Source organism: Eubalaena glacialis, chromosome 15 (assembly GCF_028564815.1).
Source record: "Eubalaena glacialis isolate mEubGla1 chromosome 15, mEubGla1.1.hap2.+ XY, whole genome shotgun sequence".
NCBI lineage: Eukaryota > Metazoa > Chordata > Mammalia > Artiodactyla > Balaenidae > Eubalaena > Eubalaena glacialis.
The window spans coordinates 23899737-23920000 of NC_083730.1; the positions used below are offsets into that span (position 1 = coordinate 23899737).

The window sequence follows — 20264 nt, forward strand, 5'->3', positions numbered from 1 at the left end:
AGTTAATCCCAACATCCAGGGTTTGCTTCTTCCTGCTCTGCATTTACCATTTTTAAAAGCCCTTCTTGACTTTGTTGTACAGCCAGGGTTGAAATCACTGCTCCAGAGGTTACTGCTACAAATGAGTTGTTAGAGAAGCAACATACAGGGTTATAGAAGGACTAGGGAAACAGTGGAGTAACAGGAAAGGTTAATGTTAGCTAAAATTCACTATGCCTCTGATTGGAGGGGTGGAGAAATTGAAGTAGAATTGTGCACATGGCCATAAGGGCACAAAACAGAGAAACAGAAGGCATAGTTTCAGCCTTCTCTTGGACTCTCTCAGGGTGTCTTTGTAACACCCTAGACAATTTAGAAATGTCGGTGCTCATTCAAGCTCACACATAAGAAACGATTTTGAGGGAGAAAGATATAATAAATCCAAAATAGAAAGGATCTCAATTTATAATTCAAAAATCAAGGTCTAGAGCTACTAGTACTCAGTACTTGAAATATGGCTAGTGTGAAGCGAACATACATTGAGATATCCTTGTGTAAAATACACACCATTTTCAAAGACTTAGCGCGAAAAAACTATAAACGATATCAATAATTTTATATCGATTGCATGTTGAAATGATATGTTGAATATACTGAGCTCAGTATATTTATTAAAACTGTTTCCTCTTACTTTTTATAATGGGGACACTAGAAACCTTAAAATTACATTATGTTGTTCACACATTCTACCTCTGTAAGACAACGCTGGTGATTAAGACTAACCTGGGGAGACCACCTGGTACTAAAGGGGTGGAGGTAAAGGAGAGCGGGTTGGGGCGGGCTGACGGTCAGAGCCTAAGATGAAGGAAAGTAATAAGATTTGTTTTTAACACGCCATTTAAAAATAAACCCCTATAAAAGATAGCCACTGTGTGGGATCACCCGGACAATACTGTGGGAAGAACGTCTTGGAGGAGGAAAAGATTATTTAATTTCCTTGAAAAGCCCCAAAGAACTCAAGTCCAGCATTTAAGGTTCCTGATGTAACCAACCGGCCTCGTATTGGAAGCCGGGCCAGCTGGGCGTGGGAGGGCCCTGCCCGGCGGGAGGAGCATTCCGGAGTGGTGCAGGGAAGGCCCAGGAGCCACGCGGCTCAGGAAACCACCCCCGCGGCTGGATAGGAGAACACTTCACTGGCCCCTCCTTCGATGACTCTCTCTAGGCCCTTACCCTGAAAGTGGGAAATCACTTCAACAACGCCCTCCGGGCCCATGCTACGCTACGCTCCAAGGCCGCTCCCACTATGGGTTAAAAGACCCCACCCAGGTGGGCCAGAGGGATGCGGGGAACCGAGGAAACCGAGGTGTCTACTTCGACTGCACGCGCCTGCGCGAAAACCCCTACTGGTTCCGAGTTTCAGCCTCTGCTGCCTTGCCTTCGTCCCGCCTCCTTTTCCCCGCCTCCACCTGGTACGTCACAAAGAGTGACGTGTAAAGCGAACAACCACAGTCCCTCTTCTCGAGAGCCAGTAGGGAAAGGGGAGGGAGGGGTGGGGGAGAGGGCAGAGGACGGAAGGAGAAGGCTTGGCGGGGCTGGCTCGTCTCAGTCACCCAATCAGAGCTCTGGGGAGGGGCGGGGCGGGGCACGAGACGAGGGTGGGGGGGTGGGGCTAGGGCTAGGAGTTAGAAGGCTGCGGGGAGGAGAGGGCGGGCTCCCAGCGATTAAAAGCGGCCAATCAGGGCGCGCCGGCTTCATTCGGAGAGCGGCGTGGGGCGTCGCCGCCGCCGCCGCCGCGCGCGCCGGGGGCTGGTTAAGGCCATGAAACAAAAGAAACCCTGAGCGGGGAGCCGCTGCCACCTCCACCAGCCCGCCCCGCTGCCGTCCCCACCCACCCACCTAGTTACCTACCTCTGCCACCTTTCTCTGCTCCTCCACCCCGCCCTCTCCGGTCTCCGGGCGGCCCTGGCGCTGCTCGGCCCGGGTCGCCAGCCCCGCCGCCTCCCCAGAGGAAAGGTGTTTGCGCGCTGAGCAGGGCCGGGGCCCTGTCCGCCATGGGGCTCGCCGCCTGCCGCGCCTGACCCGGCCGCCGCCGCCGCCGCCGCCGCCGCCGCCGCCGCCGCCATTGACAGCGCGCCGTCGCGATGCCGAGCGGCAGCTCCGCGGCCCTGGCCCTGGCGGCGGCCCCGGCCCCCCTGCCGCAGCCGCCCCCGCCGCCGCCGCCGCCGCCGCTGCCACCGCCCGCGGGTGGCCCGGAGCTCGAGGGGGACGGGCTCCTGCTGAGGGAGCGCCTGGCCGCGCTAGGCCTCGACGACCCCAGCCCGGCGGAGCCCGGCGCCCCGGCGCTCCGGGCCGCGGCGGCGCAGGGCCAGGCCCGGCGGGCGGCGGGGCTGTCTGCGGAGGAGCGGGCTCCTCCTAGCCGGCCCGGGGTCTCGGAGGCGGCCGAGCTGGAGCTGGAGGAGGACGAGGAGGAGGGGGAGGAAGCGGAGCTGGACGGAGACCTGCTGGAGGAGGAGGAGCTGGAGGAGGCAGAGGAGGAGGACCGGCCGTCTCTGCTGCTGCTGTCGCCGCCAGCGGCCGCCGCCTCTCAGACCCAGCCGATCCCGGGCGGGTCCCTGGGGTCGGTCCTGCTGCCCGCCGCCGGCTTCGATGCCCGGGAGGCGGCCGCGGCGGCGGGGGTGCTCTACGGAGGGGACGATGCCCAGGGCATGATGGCGGCGATGCTGTCCCACGCCTACGGCCCAGGCGGCTGCGGGGCGGCGGCGGCCGCCCTGAACGGGGAGCAGGCGGCCTTGCTCCGGAGGAAGAGCGTCAACACCACCGAGTGCGTCCCGGTGCCCAGCTCCGAGCATGTCGCCGAGATTGTCGGTCGCCAGGGTGAGTGCGGGTGTGGGGGGTGTCCAGCTGGGCTTGGCCCCCGGGCGTGGGTGGGGAGACGAAAGAAAGGAGCGTGGGGCAGAAAAGGCGAACCCGGAGAGTCCTCCAGGTCCACCGGGAAGGGGTCTGGGAGGAGCCGAGGGTCGACGAGATGAGAAGATGGGTCACCTTGCGAAAACCCCACGGTGTTCCTCTCATCTTGCGTGATAAAAGGTGCTAAGTTTCTCGAGCCACCCTATCCGGCAGTGTTCACTTTACTCGGGCTGTATTCCTGGAACACCCGGCTGGCGTGGCACCAAAAACCTCAGCGAGGTGGTAAAAGGTCGGGTCGGTTGTGGATTCGGTGTTGTGCACGGAAAGCTTTGAGATTGCAAGTTTGCGCAGCCGACCGTCTTTGTAAAAGCGCTCAGCTTGCCTTACAACGGCTTGTTGGGAAGAAGAAATGGACAGAAATGGAGGCTTGTAGAAAGAGCTTGTTCGAGAGGGAAGGGGATGTTCAAGTGGTCGTTCTTACCGCCCGCCCCTCCGCTGTTCAAAAACTTAGTTTTTTTGCTAACTTTCTGTTGATCTTATTGTATTCCTTTCGATACATTTCAGCTCTCGAAAAGGCACGTTGGGTCCCTTTCAGAACACTTTAGGGTGCACGATGAAGAAAAATTGGACAGTAAAGTGATTGAGTTAAGGAACTTCATGCGTTTATACAGTTTTCAGTAAATTCTCTTCACTTGCCAGCACACCAGTACTGCAGACAAGACTCCTCCCACATTGCTCAGACAAAGGACCTAGGTCTCAGATTCCAGGAGTAGATTTGTGGAGGTGGGGGAAGGGATGCCCAGAGTACCTCTGTATCCGACATTTTTAGGGAAGGTCTCATGCTCTTTAGCGTAGCTCTTTTTCCCCTTTATTGAAGGACTACATAGTACCTGCCGCTGCCTTATTACAATATGATTTAACCTGGTTGATGCATGTCTTTCTCCTGTTAGGTTGAGAGCATTGTCGGGGTCAAATAAAGAGAAGTGATGGCGCTGCTGCTTAAATGATCTCATCTTTCCCAAGTGGTCTAGAGTACACATAAATAAGAGGTCTGTCGAAATGGTGGTTTCAAATATCAGCGTTGGCTCATCTCTTACCTCTAGGATTTTAATAAGAAAAATCCATCTGAAATCTGGTTAGAGGAAATAGCGTATTTCAGACTGCCTGGTGACTGGTACTTAAAGGCAGTGTTCAAAGCTGATGCCCTTCAATTAAGAGTTTATTTCCGTAGTTCGGTAGATAAATTTTGCATGCCTTTTTTTGTTTTTTGGTTTGTTTTTGTTGTTTTGTTTTGGCAATACTGAAGATACTAATCCAGGAGAGAACTGTTTCACCTCACATAGGATAAAATTATAACATCTCAAATTATAGACTCAGAATGAGTTGGTTATTCCATTAACAACATTGGGGAATTGGTATGTATCAGGTTTGTATTTTGCCAGGCATTGAGTTTATGGCAGTTGGGAATGTGAGGGTAATTCAGACTAACTTGGCTGCCCTTAGGAAGCTAACAGTCTAATAAACAGCGGAATGGCGCTAATCTAATCTGTAGTTAATGGTATTAACTATAGTGTGTGACAAAGTGGTACCTATAAGAACATCAACCCTGGAGGGCCTTGGAGAACGGATAGGACTTTAACAAATGGAGATGGAAGAAAGAATGAAGGACAGTGTGAGGAAAGGTGTGGAGAAATAATCTCTAGGTATGGTTGGAAAGTTGCTGCGGGGGGGGGGGGAAGTTTGTGGTTTTTTTGATACTTAGGGTCTCATACTTAGGAGAGTGGTGAAAAGGGGCTGGGAAGGTGTCTGTTCAGGCCCTACTAGGGTGACACTTCCTCAGCACAAGTTGCTTCAGTGTGCTTATGGTAACAGTTTAGGATAATGAAGGAAAAGAACACAGGACAGTTTTACTAGGGGACAAGATACTGATATCTTTTGCATATTTAGTTTAATACAAATTTTCGTCTTCTGTATTATACAGTTTAAAGCATGATTAAATGTTCCTTAATTATGCAGACTGTTAACCTTTATGCAAATCCATTATTTAAAAGTAAACTGAATTCATTCCAAGTTTGTATTTTGTACCAAATTATAGCAATGAAATGGTCTTTAGTTTTTCTTTTTACGGCTGAGCTTATTGGTTAATAAGGAAATGTGAATCTATTTATGTCTTAGGACATGGAGACAAATTGCTGACTATTCCTTTTACGCTTAATATTTTCCCAGAGTTGACAGCACTGTTAAAAGTATGTCATCATCCTCTATCTTATCTTAAGAGCAAAAAGTCTTATCCTTTTCCTGTTCTGAACCATTCAACTAGTGGATCATTGACCCCCTTTGCCACACACACCCCTCAGCAGCACCATGATAAAACCTGTAAAGTTATTTTCGCACTCCTGCAGAAAACCAGGCAACTTCTAACGTTTGCATCCTTTTACAGTGTGATAATTTCCCCTTTCCCTAAGTGAATAAACAGGGCAAATCATTTAGTTTACTTTTTGCTTTGGATGAACAAAATTTTCCTCCTTAAGAATTATCCCTTCCTGCCATTTTATTCATTACCTGAAGTCATAATTTTCTGTTTGACATCTCTTAATTGGTTTTGGAAATAATTATGTCACAGATGGAGACATCTGTGACCAGCTCTGAAGCCAAGAGTAGAACAAATGGAATTCTGAGTCATATAGACTAGCAACTCATGTAGATGGCCTTTAGCTCCATTGTCTCTCAGAAAAACAAACTACTGCTTTTGATCGTGATGAAAGTTTGCAGAGCGTTGACCTCGTGTTTATACTCCCTAGCAGCATATGGTCATTTGCAAATGTTAAATTGGCCCCCTTTTTTAAGTGTGCATCTCATTTTGAAACCAACAATACTGTACAACAAAGCCAGGAACTGAAAAGAGGCTAAAGACTTGTAATCCAAGGTTTTATATTACTGTAAGATTAATGTACTTCTTTAACTATTTTCATTAGTGATTTACTTGATGGTCTATGTGTGTTCTCTAGCCTCCTAGTCAAGAAGGGCTATTTCTGGCTTTTTTAAATTGTATACTGTCAAAAAACATTTAAGCTAATACTCTCAATATCTGGATATCTATGAATAATGCATATGCTGATATACTATACATTATAAAACATGTGGACAATTTTAAAAGGATGAGGTGAAGATGGAAATTGGAGTGTTTTGATTTTTTTTTTTTTCCTGCACTCCAATGAATTTTCTTGCACCCTACTTTGGCTATCACTGAGCTAGACCTTCTTAGAAATTTTTTTCTTCTTTATTAAGCTGCTCTCTCTCCACTGGTCCCAAGTGATTGTGTATATTGTCACTTTTTAAACAGTTAATATGTTACATTGCTTCAGGTTGTCTTAAATACATCCTTGTGAAAAATTTTTCCCAGTTTCCTAGGGTTGAACCACTCTTCCAAGTTCTAAAAAGAGAAAGCTTGATCTTGTACATAAATTCCCTGTTTAAGAAGAAATATACATTTCATGAGGAGAAATAGTTTCAGAATAATGCTAAAGCACAGTGTCTCTTTTGTGGAAGAGGGGGGATTGTTGGCATTCTCTCTGCCAGTTACTATATTACATGCCATTTAACTCTGCTAGGTGGTTATCCCCATTTTACAGACATAGAAACTGAGGTGCTGATAGGTATCTTGCTCAGATAGTGGAACTTGGGGTTAGACCAGTTTGTTTGCTAGTAAAGATAAAGTTCTCATTCTACATTGCTGCCTCGGTATTGAAGCATCTTGCTCAGAAAGGCTAATAGTATTTTGGGTTAATTTCTGCCCTAATCATGAGTTGGGGTACTGTATTTCTAATATGCATAACTTAAAATATCATCACTATCCAAATTAATTTACTTAATAAAATTTTGGTGTCTACTACACAGAAGGCACAGGTCATTTTCTAGTTCTAATGTGTCTAACTAGAAATTCACTGTCATTTGTAATTCAGAAAGTTAATTTGTGTGTATATACATGCTAGCTTTAAAAATTAAATGTTGTCATTTTTCTAGGCTTTAAAATCTAAGTAATAGTTTGTATTAGCTCTGGGACCATTGGGGAAGGTTCGATTATTATAATTGTTTTGCAAATGGGTGGGGAATCTACTGCCTTTTCTTCCTGCCTTACTCAGCTAATGAACTATTTTGATTCACTAGGGAGGAAATGGAAAATAAAGTGGTAATTCAGGGGTGTATTTTCTGCCCCCTGGTAGAAATGCCAGTGACCTAAAAATGATCCAGGGAATCAAGTATTTGAGAACTATTAATCTGTTAGAGATTTCCATTGAGGAAAATTTCCAACAATGTCTGTGGGTTGGAATTCTAGATAGTTCTTACATTTTAAGTTTTCAAAGAAAGGTGGAATTTAGTTATAAGACAGTGCTTAGTATTTTATGGATTTGGTTTTAAATGAATTTAAGATTTGTACACATTGAAGAATTTATTGCTTTTGTCTTAAACTGAATACAAAAATGTTTTAGAATGTATGTTTTAATATAAAAATACTTGTTGAAAACTGTCCCAAATTGCCTTTAACAGTCTCTGCTCAGCTGTGATATATTGGAAAGAGCCAGCAATCAGAAATTAAAATTCCTAAATTCTGATTACTCTGTGCCAGTAACTCACTTTGTGGTCTTGGACAAATCACTTAAACTCCCTAGGCTTCAGATTCTTCTTCAGCTGGGTATTATCATATCTACAACACCTCTGGGGACTATGAATTGTACACAAATAAATTGACATATATGAAACTGTAAGTGATAAGCACATAGTACTTTTGTTAAGTTAAATCTGAAATTAATTCGAACCACTCTGTTAATCTCGTTCACCTTTCCTCGGCTTGAGCAGACAGTTTTCACACATTACTATATTCGTCTAAGGTGATAGAACTAGAACGAACTGATGTCTAAATGCCTGTTAGGCACATGGCACCTCTATCCAGATAGGCTTAAATGATGCTGTGATAACAAAGAACCCCAGCATCTCAGTATTGAAACAACAGTGGTTTATTTCTTATTCACAGGGGCTGTGCTCATTTTAGTCATTCAGAGTCTTAGACCAGTGAAGCAGCCACCATCTCAAGTGTTAGCTGGTCTTCCCCTGTGCCCGAAGGATGAGAGACAGTGGCACAGCACACACTGGTCTTTAAATGTTAGACCCAGAAGTAATAATGATCACATCCGCTCATACTTCATTAATCAGAGCAAGTCATCTGGACACACCTAACTTCAAGTGGGCGAGAAATTGCGTTACAATCGTGTGCCTACAGGAGAGAGCCAAAGTATTCATGATGATTACCACAGTATTATTTTAAAATCTATGGGGTTGTGACAGAATTTTTTAAATGTAATTTATGCCCTATAGGATTTGTAATTTAAACTCAAAATGAAAAAATTATAGATAAAAGTGGTCATAACGGGAATAAAGACACAGACCTACTAGAGAATGGACTTGAGGATACGGGGAGGGGGAAGGGTAAGCTGGGACAAAGTGAGAGAGTGGCATGGACATATATACACTACCAAACGTAAAATAGATAGCTAGTGGGAAGCAGCCGCATAGCACAGGGAGATCAGCTCGGTGCTTTGTGACCACCTAGAGGGGTGGGATGGGGAGGGTGGGAGGGAGGGAGATGCAAGAGGCAAGAGATATGGGAACATATGTATATGTATAACTGATTCACTTTGTTATAAAGCAGAAACTAACACACCATTGTAAAGCAATTATACTCCAATAAAAATGTTAAAAAAAAAAAAAGTGGTCATAAGATACCAAATAGTAAAGTGTATTCGCAGTTTAAAAACTCCTTTAGGGACTTTCCTGGCGGTCCCGTGGTTAAGACTGCATTTCCACTGCAGGGGGCAAGGTTCGATCCCTGGTCGATCAGGGAGCTAAGATCCCACATGCTGCGCAGCACAGGCCAAAAAAAAAAAACAACTCCTTTAGGAAACTCCAAACATTATGGATAATCTGTTTTAAAACCCCATTGATCTTCAGGTGATTCTAAAGTGATATGTTTATTAAACTGCATCTTAATCCTTCTCAAATGGCTTATATACCATAATGCATGTTTACTTTTAACTTTTTTTCTCGTACTACCATTAGGTACCATATAGACATTTATAAGGATTATATCTGATATTTAAGCTTTTAAAATGATATTCTAATACTAGTAATGCCAAGCCAAACTATGCTAAATTGAATATGCACAGCTTAATGTTATTTGAATACTTTGAGGCTTTATTCCATGACTGATTTTGAGAATTTTAAGTTACACTGCATAATTATAGCACCTCTTTCATGCCAGTGTTCGAGATTGAAGAACAGTTCATCTGGGCATGGTTTGTTGCCTTTGTCCAGTAAGCGAAAACTGCAGTTCATTGTGTGCAGGGAAGCCTGATTTGACCACAGGTAAAGTGGTATCATGAAATAATAAGACTAGGTCTTAAAATAATAAAGAAAATTATTTAATGAGCTGCAGATGTAGTTGAAGGTAAGCATAAAGTAGTTTCGTCTTAAACATAGTTAGAAGAGAGTGGGGAGGTAATAGTTCCAAACTACTAGAAGGTTACCAGTGTAAAATGTTTGCCCTTTGGGCTGACCTTTTTATTACTGTCCCCCTTTCTATACCACTCTCCCCTCCCCTTTGGCTTATCTTCTACCTTTCCACCAGTACCTGCAGGAAAGGACATTGAACTTGGAGTTAGGAAACTTGTTAGAGAGCTGGCTTTACCATTTGTGGCCTGTGACCATGGACAAATCGCCCAACCTCACTGAGTCTCGGTTTCCTCTGGGGGGGGTAAAGCTAGTCCATCCAGCTGTTCTTCCCGGCCCTCCCCCATCCGCTCTCCATTGTGAGGATCAGGTATGGGAAGATGTCATTAGTACAGATTCACTGTACAATGGAAAGTATAGAGATAATAAATTATATATGAGGCAGGGTAAAGTTTATCATTTTTTTTACTGCTAGATTTGTACGCTGAGCAAATGCTAGTTGAAACCAAAAATTGTAATTTTAGTAAGTTTTTCCTAGGACATATATACCACTAGTTAGTGATATATATTATATTTTTTTAAGTTTACAATGTCTTAAAATTTTCTTTAAAATCAGCACTTTTGAAATGTATTTCCTGGTAAAGACCTAAGCTAGTCTGTAGTCTGGAAGAGAATCATTTACAAATGAATCTGATTCCATTATATGATTCCCATGCAGAGGTAATTCTCAGCTTTCTATTAACATCCTCTAAAGGGCATGAACCTAATTTTAAAATCCCCAGTTAGGAAAATTGTTCTGCCTTTCATCTCTAATTTACACCCTCTTCTGGGTGTCACAGCTTTAGTGAAAGGCCAAATATGAGCCCTTTTTTTGTTAAGTATGTCGATCCTCTTGTCTAAACTACGTGAAAAAGGAGGGGGATTTTAAATTTAGTTTAACCTCTGTTTTTAAAAATACCTTTATATATGCAGGGAATTCTCCACTTCTAAGAATCAACTAGGAAAATAAGGCAGGTTGAGAGAATGGTGTATTTAGGGAATTGGGGTATTTAGGAATCATTAGTTTATAACTTTGGGCAATTCTCAGCTTCAGTTTTCTTCACATATGAGATTGAACTAGATTATCTCTTGTAGCTCTTATATTCTTATTTTTGTCCAAAAAGAGTTCCTAAAATCATGTAAAAGTAAACCAGGTTTCAAATTACCAATTAGGTTGACTTCAACATATCTCCTCCCAGTTTTGTAAAGTTTATAATATCTTAACATGCTTTTCACAATCTAAATATAAGTTTTATCTTCAGGATTTAAATTTTTTTAATGTTTTTTAACTTTCTATAGAAAATTGATTCATTTGATTTAAAAATAATAATAACAGACATTTAAATGTGTCAGGTAGTATATCATCTCATTTGATCCATTCTTATTTCCACCATACAGATAAGGAAACAGATCTATGGGGATACAAATAACTTATCCAGGGTCTCAAGCTAATAGAATTAGAGACTTGAACACTCCAACTCAGTAAGTGGTAGAACAAGCAGACAAAGCAGCGAGGATATAAAAGGCTTGAACGCCACCACCAACCAACAGTATAAGAAAAGAAAATGACAGATCAATATCTGTACTTGAACACATGTAGACACCAATTCCCTTTGGTGCTTGAAGTTTGGTACAAGTCAGTGAGGGCAGAATTGAATCTCAGTCATCTTAATGTCAGTTAAAGTACCTGAAACATAGCAGATACTTGCTGTTTATTTTATTGAACTGAATAGTTGGATTAGAAAATTGCCATTTTATTATTTATCATTTTAGTTTTCATGTTGTGGGGTTTTCTTCCCTCTTGCCTTTACCTGAGGAGCCAGTCAACCTAAAGTTGTTTGGATCTGTTTGTTTTAGATGCTACTTGATTTAGGGCATTAGATGTCCATATGAATACTGGTAATCAAAACTAAAATCACATAAATGAAGCTGTTTGAAGTGTTGACATAGTGATGTCTAGAGTGAAACAGTATTCTTAACAGATAATTTCAGAAAATTTTGACTAGAGCTACAAGAAGGGCCCTTGAACCCGGGAAAGGAAAGCTGTTTCTATATTGTGCGTTTAGGAATCCATTGCATTGCCAATCTAAACAATTTATTTAAATGTTGGATTAAGTTGTGTGCATTAAGAAACACTCTCTTACTGGGATTTAGCTGATATTCATCAGTCTTTGAAGCTCTTAATACTGAAAAATTGAGTCCTTGTAAAATTATAGGAGTTTTGAATACTCTGTCTAGACTCTTCCAAGAGGAAAGGGATCTTATTTATATATAAAATCATTAAAGAATATGATCCCCTCATTAATTCTAATATATCATGAAATGTACATATAAAATAATGTGTTTCTCTAATGCTTTTAGAGAAAAATAGTATGGAGTGGTGAGAGGAGTATGGAATTATTAAGGCAACTTGTGTTTGAGATCTGACTTTCCAGCTGGGAGATCTCTAAGCTCTTTCAGTTTAGTTCTTTCCTATCCTTCCTAAAGCTATTAAGCCAATCATCACTCTGTTATGATGATTAAATGAAAATATAGGAGAGTTTGGAAAACTGAAAAGTGTGCTACGAATTCTACTATTTTAAAGCCAAGCCTATTGGCTCAGTTTACTCATGAAATACTTGAAATGGTGGTGGGGGGAGGGGGGTTAGGTAGCCTAAAAAAGCTGTCCTTTACTGACCACAGGCATTGTAATAAGTATTTTTAATACATTATTTCATTTAATCCTTGCAACAACCAAATGAGAGAAGTAACTTTAATTATAGTTCCTCAGCCATGAAGGGAGAGATAGAGGTTTGGTGGCCTGTTAGAGCTCCCAAAGATGGTTTGTGATGGTCCATTCAAAGTCTTATGTTCCCAGCTATAATTCAACCTACTTTTCTTGAGGAAAGGAAGAATAGATGTATGCATGTGAGATATGGTAGTATCTGATTGTCCCAAGTGCTTTTTAGACTTCAGAAAGAAGTGATTTTGTATTTCCTAAGAGAAAAGGGACTAGGTCAAAAGATAAAAGCATTGGAAAAGAGCTAGAGGTTGAATGACCTAACATTAAAACCACAAGCAAACGCTGGTGGTAGATTAGAACCCAGTCCTGCAGATAATCAGTTTTTTTTCCTTACATTATTTCCTTTAAACTAGACCTTGGAATAGTATTAGTAAGTGGTAGCTGTGATAGAGTCATATCTATATTTGTATTATTCTTGAGTTCATAGAGCCTTTCACACACAGTCTTTATCTTTTCCAAATGACTGTGTTTATTACTCAGAAGAGTTTGTTACTCAGAAGATTTGGGGGCGCGGGGAGGGGAAGTACTAGGAGGATTTTCCAGGTTATTTAGGGAAATATCTGGGTAGAGATAAGGAAGAATAAGGCATGTTTAGGAGATGATAAAATCTGGGAGAAGGTAAGTGATGGCCACTTAATTAGGAGATGGATGGGGTGGGAGCTGGGGGTAATTTAAATATCAAGCCCAGAGTTCTAATTTTCTTGAAGATAAAAAGAACTACTCAAGGAGTTTCACTCCCCCTCTTCATTGTTATTAAAGTGTGTTTATGTGTGTGTATACTGATTTCCCTTTTAAAATAAAACCTCTTGGAGAGAATTTCTGAAGAAAGATATACCCCAAGGATGATCCAAAGTGAAAATACACATAGTTTTGGTGTGTGTTTATAAGGGTTTTAGCTTTCTTAAATCACCTTATATTTGTAGCTAATTGATGAAATGAATGGGAAATACAATGAATTTAATTTCTGGAAAACAAAATCCTCTGTTGAAAATCTGCGACACTTCACATAACGTGTGGGACTTCTTTAAAAAAACAAAACAAGTTCTTTGCACCTACAAGATAGACTTTAAACTCCCTTGCCTCATGTTAAAGACTGAGTCATCCCCCATCTGACCTGCTCCCCTGCCATTCTACCCTCCAGTCACTTAAAGCTCCCACAGCACTGAGCCAGGTGTGGCCATCTTCTGCTCTTGATTCCTGCTTTGGCACTTGCAGTTCCCTCTACTTTCCTTCCCACCTGGCAGAACTACTGTCTTCAAGCCTAAGTTCAAATGCCATTGAAGTCTTCTTTCATTTTCTGGAAGCAACAAAGCCCTCTCCTTTTCTATGCTCCCACTGCTTTGTATGCCTATTTTCATTAAAGCAATTATCTTATATCAGTATTATATCAGTATTGTTTTCATGACTGTGAGCTCCTTTCCTTTCCTTACTGTGAGCTCCTTGAGAGCAGAAATTATGATAGTTCCTGTATATCACCTGGAATTAGCACCTGCATCTTTATAGGGAATTTAATATTTGAATGGGTAAGTTTAAGCATCAGGCTTGTGGATGTTCTTGGGCCAAAGAAGGAGTGGTTTAGCTAGGAACACCTAGCCAAATCCCTTAGGACAAGTGGAGGCCAGGTTTTACTTGTGCATCTCTTACCAAATCACTTATCTCTCAACATAAACACCCTGTCTTTGTCAACACCCTGGCTTATATATTTCTTTTCTACCTATTTTGATTTTTATCAATAGTCTATCCCTTCACCCTACTCCAGTGCCCGTGATCCCCAGACTTTTCTTGTATTTATATCTAGCTACTTATATCTGGCGACTGCCCTAGACATTGGGTCTCTATTCTTGGGTTAGGGTTTAAATTTTTTCTGAACCAAATACTTTCCTTTGTTCAAAAGCCAGGGACCTGGAAGAATGGAGGAAATAATTGGAGGAAGGGGAAAATGGTAATACGGTAGGCAGAATAAACCCCCTTTCCCTGAAGATGCCTACACTCTACATCCCTGGAAACTGAATATGTATATGGAGTATGGACCTTGAGATGGGGAGGTTGTCTGAGATCATCTGGGTGGGCCCAGTGTAAACCCAGGAGTCCTTAAAAGCAGAAGAACTTTCCCAGCTGGGTCAGATACAAGAAGGGGAGAGATCTGAAGCATGAGAAGGATTCAACCTCCATTGCTGGCTCTGAAGATGGAGAGACAGGGCCACAAGCCATGTTGGTGGCCTCTAGAAGCTGGGAATGGCCTTCAGCAGACAGTCAGCAAGAAAGCAGGGAGCTCAGTCCTATGATGGTAAGCAACTAAATTCTGTCAATAACCTGAATGAGCAAGGAAATAGATTCTTCCCTGGAGCTTCCAGAAACACAGCCCTGCAAACACGTTGATTTTAGCCCTGTTGAGACCCATGTCAGACTTCTGACCTACAGAATTGTAAAATAAAAAATTTGTGACATTGAAGCCACTATGTGGGGTAACTTGTTATGGCAGCACTAAAAAACTAAAGAAGGTAATAAGCAAAATTAAAGGACAGAACAAGATTTCTGGATTGAGGCCTCCATTTTCCTTCTAGCTCTCAGCTCCTACAGGCCACCTGTAGTTCCTTGCCACGAGGTCTCCATGGGCAGATCAAGCACAGATTGTCTGCTTGCTTCCGGGCTAGCCAGAGCACATCTGACTACTTTTGAAGCCAGAAGGAGAAAACTCTTTTAAAGGACTCGTGATTAGGTCAGGGCCACCCATATAATCTGGATAATCTTCCTATTTTAAGGTGAATTAATTTGGACTGGAATCATATCTACATTACAGACTGTAATTCTACATCTGGTTCTTCTAAGTATGTCATTCCAAGTGTTTCATGGAATTAAAAAGTGGCCTTAAAGATCTAGTCTAGTGCTTTTAAGCTTTTCTGATTGTGACCCGCCCCCCGCTCCCCCCCCCCCCAGCAAATTTACTGAAACATTTGGAACCTATTCAATTGGTATTGCACACCATGGTTTCAGAAACACTGAAGATATCATTTCAATTCCATTTCTTCAACTCCTCTCCCAGAAACAGAGGACCTCTCCCTCTTAACTGCTCAGGCAGCTGGTGGAAGAGGCTCTCTTTACCCTGGAGAAGCAAGACCCAACCTTTGCTACTCTACCAGGGAGTGAGAGGACCAGAATTCTGGCTGCAGCTAAAGAGTTTTAAGGTGAAACACAGTCCCAGCCACAGTGAGAGAGAAAGGGGAAATGGGTTCCTACAGGAGGGAGATAAGTTGGAGACTTTCTCTTGGGAGAATTTACTTGCAAATCAAAAAATTGCAGCTATGCAAGTCATTAGTGCTATCCTAGTTCTTAATCTCTACGCAGTCTGGTATAGAACTTGCCATATGTTGGTTTTTATTTGTAGCTGTAAGAAAACAATTGTTAGTCCTTACTTCTTGGACTTATTCCGCTTCGAGGTTATGAAATCGTTTACCCTGCTGTTCATAAATTTTTTTTAAAGCTCAGAACTAGCCAAAAGTCTGATTGATATGCTTAGTGTAATAAAGTGTATCATTTCTTCATAACTAATTTTTAAATTTTTCTAATTTAATATTTCTTTGGAAAAAAAAACTAATGCATTTGTATGGTTCAAAATTTGTAAGAAATAAAAGTGTACAAGGAAAATTGTCACCCTCCTACCCTGTCTCCCTAAGTCAACCAGTTTTATGACTGCAGAGTATTCCCTTATATAGCTGTACCAGCCTCACACTAATACAAACAGTAATATAATGCAAAGGTCATTTGCCCCTGTGCAAGTATTCCTACAGACTCAATTCTATGAGTGGGATTGTAGGGGCAAAAGGATACTTGACTTATAATATTGATGGATATTGCAAACTGCCCTTGAGGAGTTTATACTCTCAGCAGCTAAATATAAGGGTTTTTTTTTCCCATTCTTACTAGCACTGTTTATTTGTTTTTGATATTTGACAGTCTTATAGGTGGAAAATGATACCTCAGTTCACGTGAAAATGGGAATTTTCATGTTTGGAGCCATTTATATATTTCCTTTTCTGTGAGCTATTTCTTTCACCTTTTTTTTCTGTTGGGTTTTGGTGTTTTGATATATAAGGGTAGGTATATGGGTACCTGTGTAAGAGAGAGAAATTAGCCATTTGTGATGTGAGTTGTAAATAATTTTTTTACGTTGTATTTGGTGAGTTTTGCCATGCAGCAATTTTAAAGTGCAGTCTAATTTTTCAGTACCTTTATGGCTTATGAGTTTTGTGACACTCTGAGATTATAAATTTTTCAATGGTTTTTTAAAACATCATTGTACTTTCAAATAGAAACTCAATCTAAAATACTCTAAAAAGCTTTTTTACCTCCTCTACCTGCAAAATAGTAAAACAAATTGGTTTTTTCTGCTTAGTTTGTGCCATCTGTTTAGAACTCTGCCTATTCAAATTGTCCCAAACTTTATAACGTGTATATATATTCTAGAAACCGTGTGTTGGTTGTTGGGAGCTCAGAATATGCATGTTCTCATAGAAACAATAATGTGATTGATGAGGTTTCCTATAGGTTTCCTGATCTGAGTTAAGGCTACTGTGTTAAAACTGTCTTATAAAATTGAGGAGCGAAAAGAAATACTTCTATTTCTGTTGGCAGTGGCGTAAAAGGGGTTAGCTTTGCTGTCTTCCTGTTCCCTCTTTCCCCTGATCTGCAAAACCTAAGCACATGACCCTTTTGGGCAGGGTAAGCCTATCTTACGCCCCTATCTGAGAGATGGTCCACACTCCAACCGTCTGTCTTCTCTGTCTTCCTAATGAGCCATGTATTAAACATCTATTTATTTGTACCATCCATAGGCCCAATAGTGTCTGTGTACCTTTAGGCATATTTTCTTAGTTAATAATATACCTACTAGGTATTAAACAAAGTGTTCTACTAAGGTGCACCTGACAGTTGCTTATAGTCTCAGAAGCATTTAGAGAAGTTTCTTAATGCAGCTTTCTAATAATGTTCACTACACTAAGCGTTGAGAGGGGCCAACCCTAGACTCTCAAGCTAACTCTCCCTTTGTCCTTAATGGAAGTTGCCCAGTGTTTTTCTGCAGGATGATCAGGGCCCTCTTTGTTAGAAAATGTGTGATTCTAGCAGACTGCCTTCTTGTTGAGTTGTAGCTCAGAGAAGAAACTCATGTGTCCAGATAATGATAGTAACTCCCCTGAGTGTGTAGTATGAAGAATTAGGCGTTCATTCCACCCCTTTCAGACTTCCTTAGGCATCTCTCCATCAGTCACATATTGGCCAATGGAAAATGATTGCAGTTCTCAACCTCAAGCAGCACCTACTGTGCTGACTGAGGGAGTTTCCTAGAGATTTAGCCTGTATAAATGATAAGTAGATGTAGAAGTTTTATTGTTCTGGTCTTCCAATTCACTGTCTTTTGTGGAACAAAAGCAGATATATTTTCCTATACTCAGAAGTTACACTATCAATTTAACCTTGTAGTTCATTGTAGATATAAACTTACAGCAGCACTCTATAATAAAAACTTTCATGTTTTACAGTAGCGTAAATTCGACTGATTGCACTCTGCCCTTCTTACCTCCTCCAGTTACTGCACTAAGTGCTTTCTTTGCAATTTTGCTTTTAGCTGCACCACCCACCCACCCCCACCCCCCAGTCTTCTTGAATATAACCTTCAGGTTAGAGAAAACCTGACTCTGAAAGTGTTTTCGTGATAGGTACCTAAGATCCAGCAGTGAGAAAGCAGCCGTTTCTAAGTTCTACAGTTTGTTGGAAGGAGAAACAGGATCTTCATTTGTGGTTCAGATCCAAAAGTTCAGTGGTAGGTTGAGTAAAGTTGTTATTGAATAACATATTCAGTAGCTTCATAGCATAAAGTCAGCATAATCAGCTCCCTTCAACAGGATTGGATTAGCAGTATGGGGCCAGAATATGAAAGGCTGGGAAAGCTCAACAAAAATGCTTAGATGCAAAGCAATATGTATAAGGACCCAGTGTTCTTATATAGAAAAATGATCTTTGTTTCAACAAATGTTATATGGCCACCCCGTGGCATATACTTATAGCCAACCACCCAGTGCTTTGAGAATGCTTAGGGAGGGCACACAAACCAGTCCTGAGGGAGAGGAAGCTCCGCAGAGGATGAGGCATCTAAACTGAAATCTGAAGGGCTACCAGGAGTTAAGCAGAGCTGGTAGTAAAGGGGCAAGAATAAAGGAACATTCTGATCATGGAAGCAAGGGAGCATGCATAGGAGTTTAATATGGTGGAAGCACACCCACAGAGTTTAAGAAGTGAGGAGGGGGAAAGGGGTACAGAGATAAGGCTAGAGGGGTACAGAGATAAGGCTAGAGAGAAGTAATCAGGTACCAAGTACAGAGGAGCCTTGTGTGTGCCGTACTGTTGACTTTATCCTTATGGTAAAAGGGAGCCATTAAAGCACTTTATGCAAAGAAGTGAGCATGTGATAGGTGCTTTGTTTAGAAAGCATCATCTGCCTAAAGTAACTATAGAGAATGGATGGGAGTGAGGCAAGAATGGAGGCAAGGAGACCTATTTGGTGCGGGGTGGAGGGTACTATTGCAGTCACACAGGTTAGAAATGATGTCCAGAGAGAATTAGTTTTTATACATTATGAATTTGTTGAGGGACAAAAAAAAAGAAAGTTTAAGAGAAGGATCTGCTGAGATTGTGACGTGTTTTTCAGCAGCACCTAGCTGCTTTATTTTGAGGAACTAGGAATAGCATGATATATTCATGAGAAGAAATCTATTCTGGCAAGCTTCGCGTTAAGACCTTTGAAAAGTATAACCCCATAGTTTTATGCCTTAGTTGTATATTTGACATCTTTGTTACCGTTTGAAACCCTCTAATCTTAACGCAGTTGGCGCTGGTAATGGGTGATTACTCCAAAAAGTAATCATGGGTAGTTATGCATAGGTGTCTTAGATATTTTATTTATTTAACTTAAATAAATTGTATTTATTTAACTCAGGATTTAGGGCCAAAGCCTTTTATTTGAGAATGGGACTGCCAACCAGCGTAGTCCTTCAATAAAACCACATTCAATGACCATATTCCATACAATTTCCAATATGTTTCTTTTGAATTTAGCAAGAACTTTACAGTGAGTGCAAAGTTATTCTATGTTAGTTTTTTTACCCCAGGATTTTACAGTTGTCTCACCCATAGTTCAACAGCATCTTTTTTTTTTCTTTAAGGTACTCGTCTTTACTGAAATTTTTTAAAATAATCAATTTTCATACAAGTTCAGCGTCTTATTTATATGTTACTGCTTTATGTAATTGTTAATTTAGTTAATGCATGAATGCAGCTAGTATAAACAGATGGGAATCAAAACAACTGATTCTTAGTGAAGCCTGAAATCCAACTGATGGAACAGAAAAGAGATGATGTACTAGCCTTGAGCATTTTGCCATTGTCATCAATTGAGTTTTACAGAGGAAAGAGTAATGTTAAGGTAAAATGATAAGACAGTTAAATGGAAGTCAGTTTAAGAGTTTTTATCGCAATATAGTTGTGTGGAATTTGAGATTCTGGGAATAGCAAAAAGACTATACAGATTATGAAGTCAGACTAGGTTTAACTCTGGCTCTGCCTCTTACTTGCTGTGTGAACTTGGACATGTTATACAATTTTTCTGTGCTTTATATTCCTTAGCAATAAAAGGAGTGTAATAGTCTCATCCTTAGGGTTGTTATGTAGATTAAATAAGATGATAGATATTAAATGTCTCACATGTACATTAATGGTTTTTCTTTGCCACCAACACCCTGCACGGTAGTAAACTATTAGTGTTCTGAAAGTCAGACCCACTTATAGTGTAGCTGGCCTATTTCATGCATCATTTGCAATGACTAATAACAAGAGGAAGAAACGATAAGCCTGACCTCTGAGTTAAAGACCTCCAGTAGAGGTGTCACCTCCTGCCTGAGAATGAGAGATCACCAGGAAAGTATGCCTCAGGATCTAGGAGTCTTAGTGGAATTAGGAGAGTTTTATCATCATCTAGTGATAAGTTTTTGTGATAAAGAAA

The 20264-nt window shown here is 41.3% G+C and overlaps 1 protein-coding gene across 1 annotated transcript in view; it reads left to right on the plus strand.

Annotated features, from left to right (window-relative positions):
• Positions 1-2120: 2120 nt before the first annotated feature.
• MEX3C (mex-3 RNA binding family member C) overlaps positions 2121-20264 on the plus strand; it is a 21313-nt gene continuing 3169 nt past the window's right edge. Inside the window, exon 1 of the mRNA XM_061169382.1 lies at positions 2121-2853. Coding sequence (XP_061025365.1) covers positions 2121-2853 — 733 coding nt within the window. The remainder of the gene's footprint in view (positions 2854-20264) is intronic.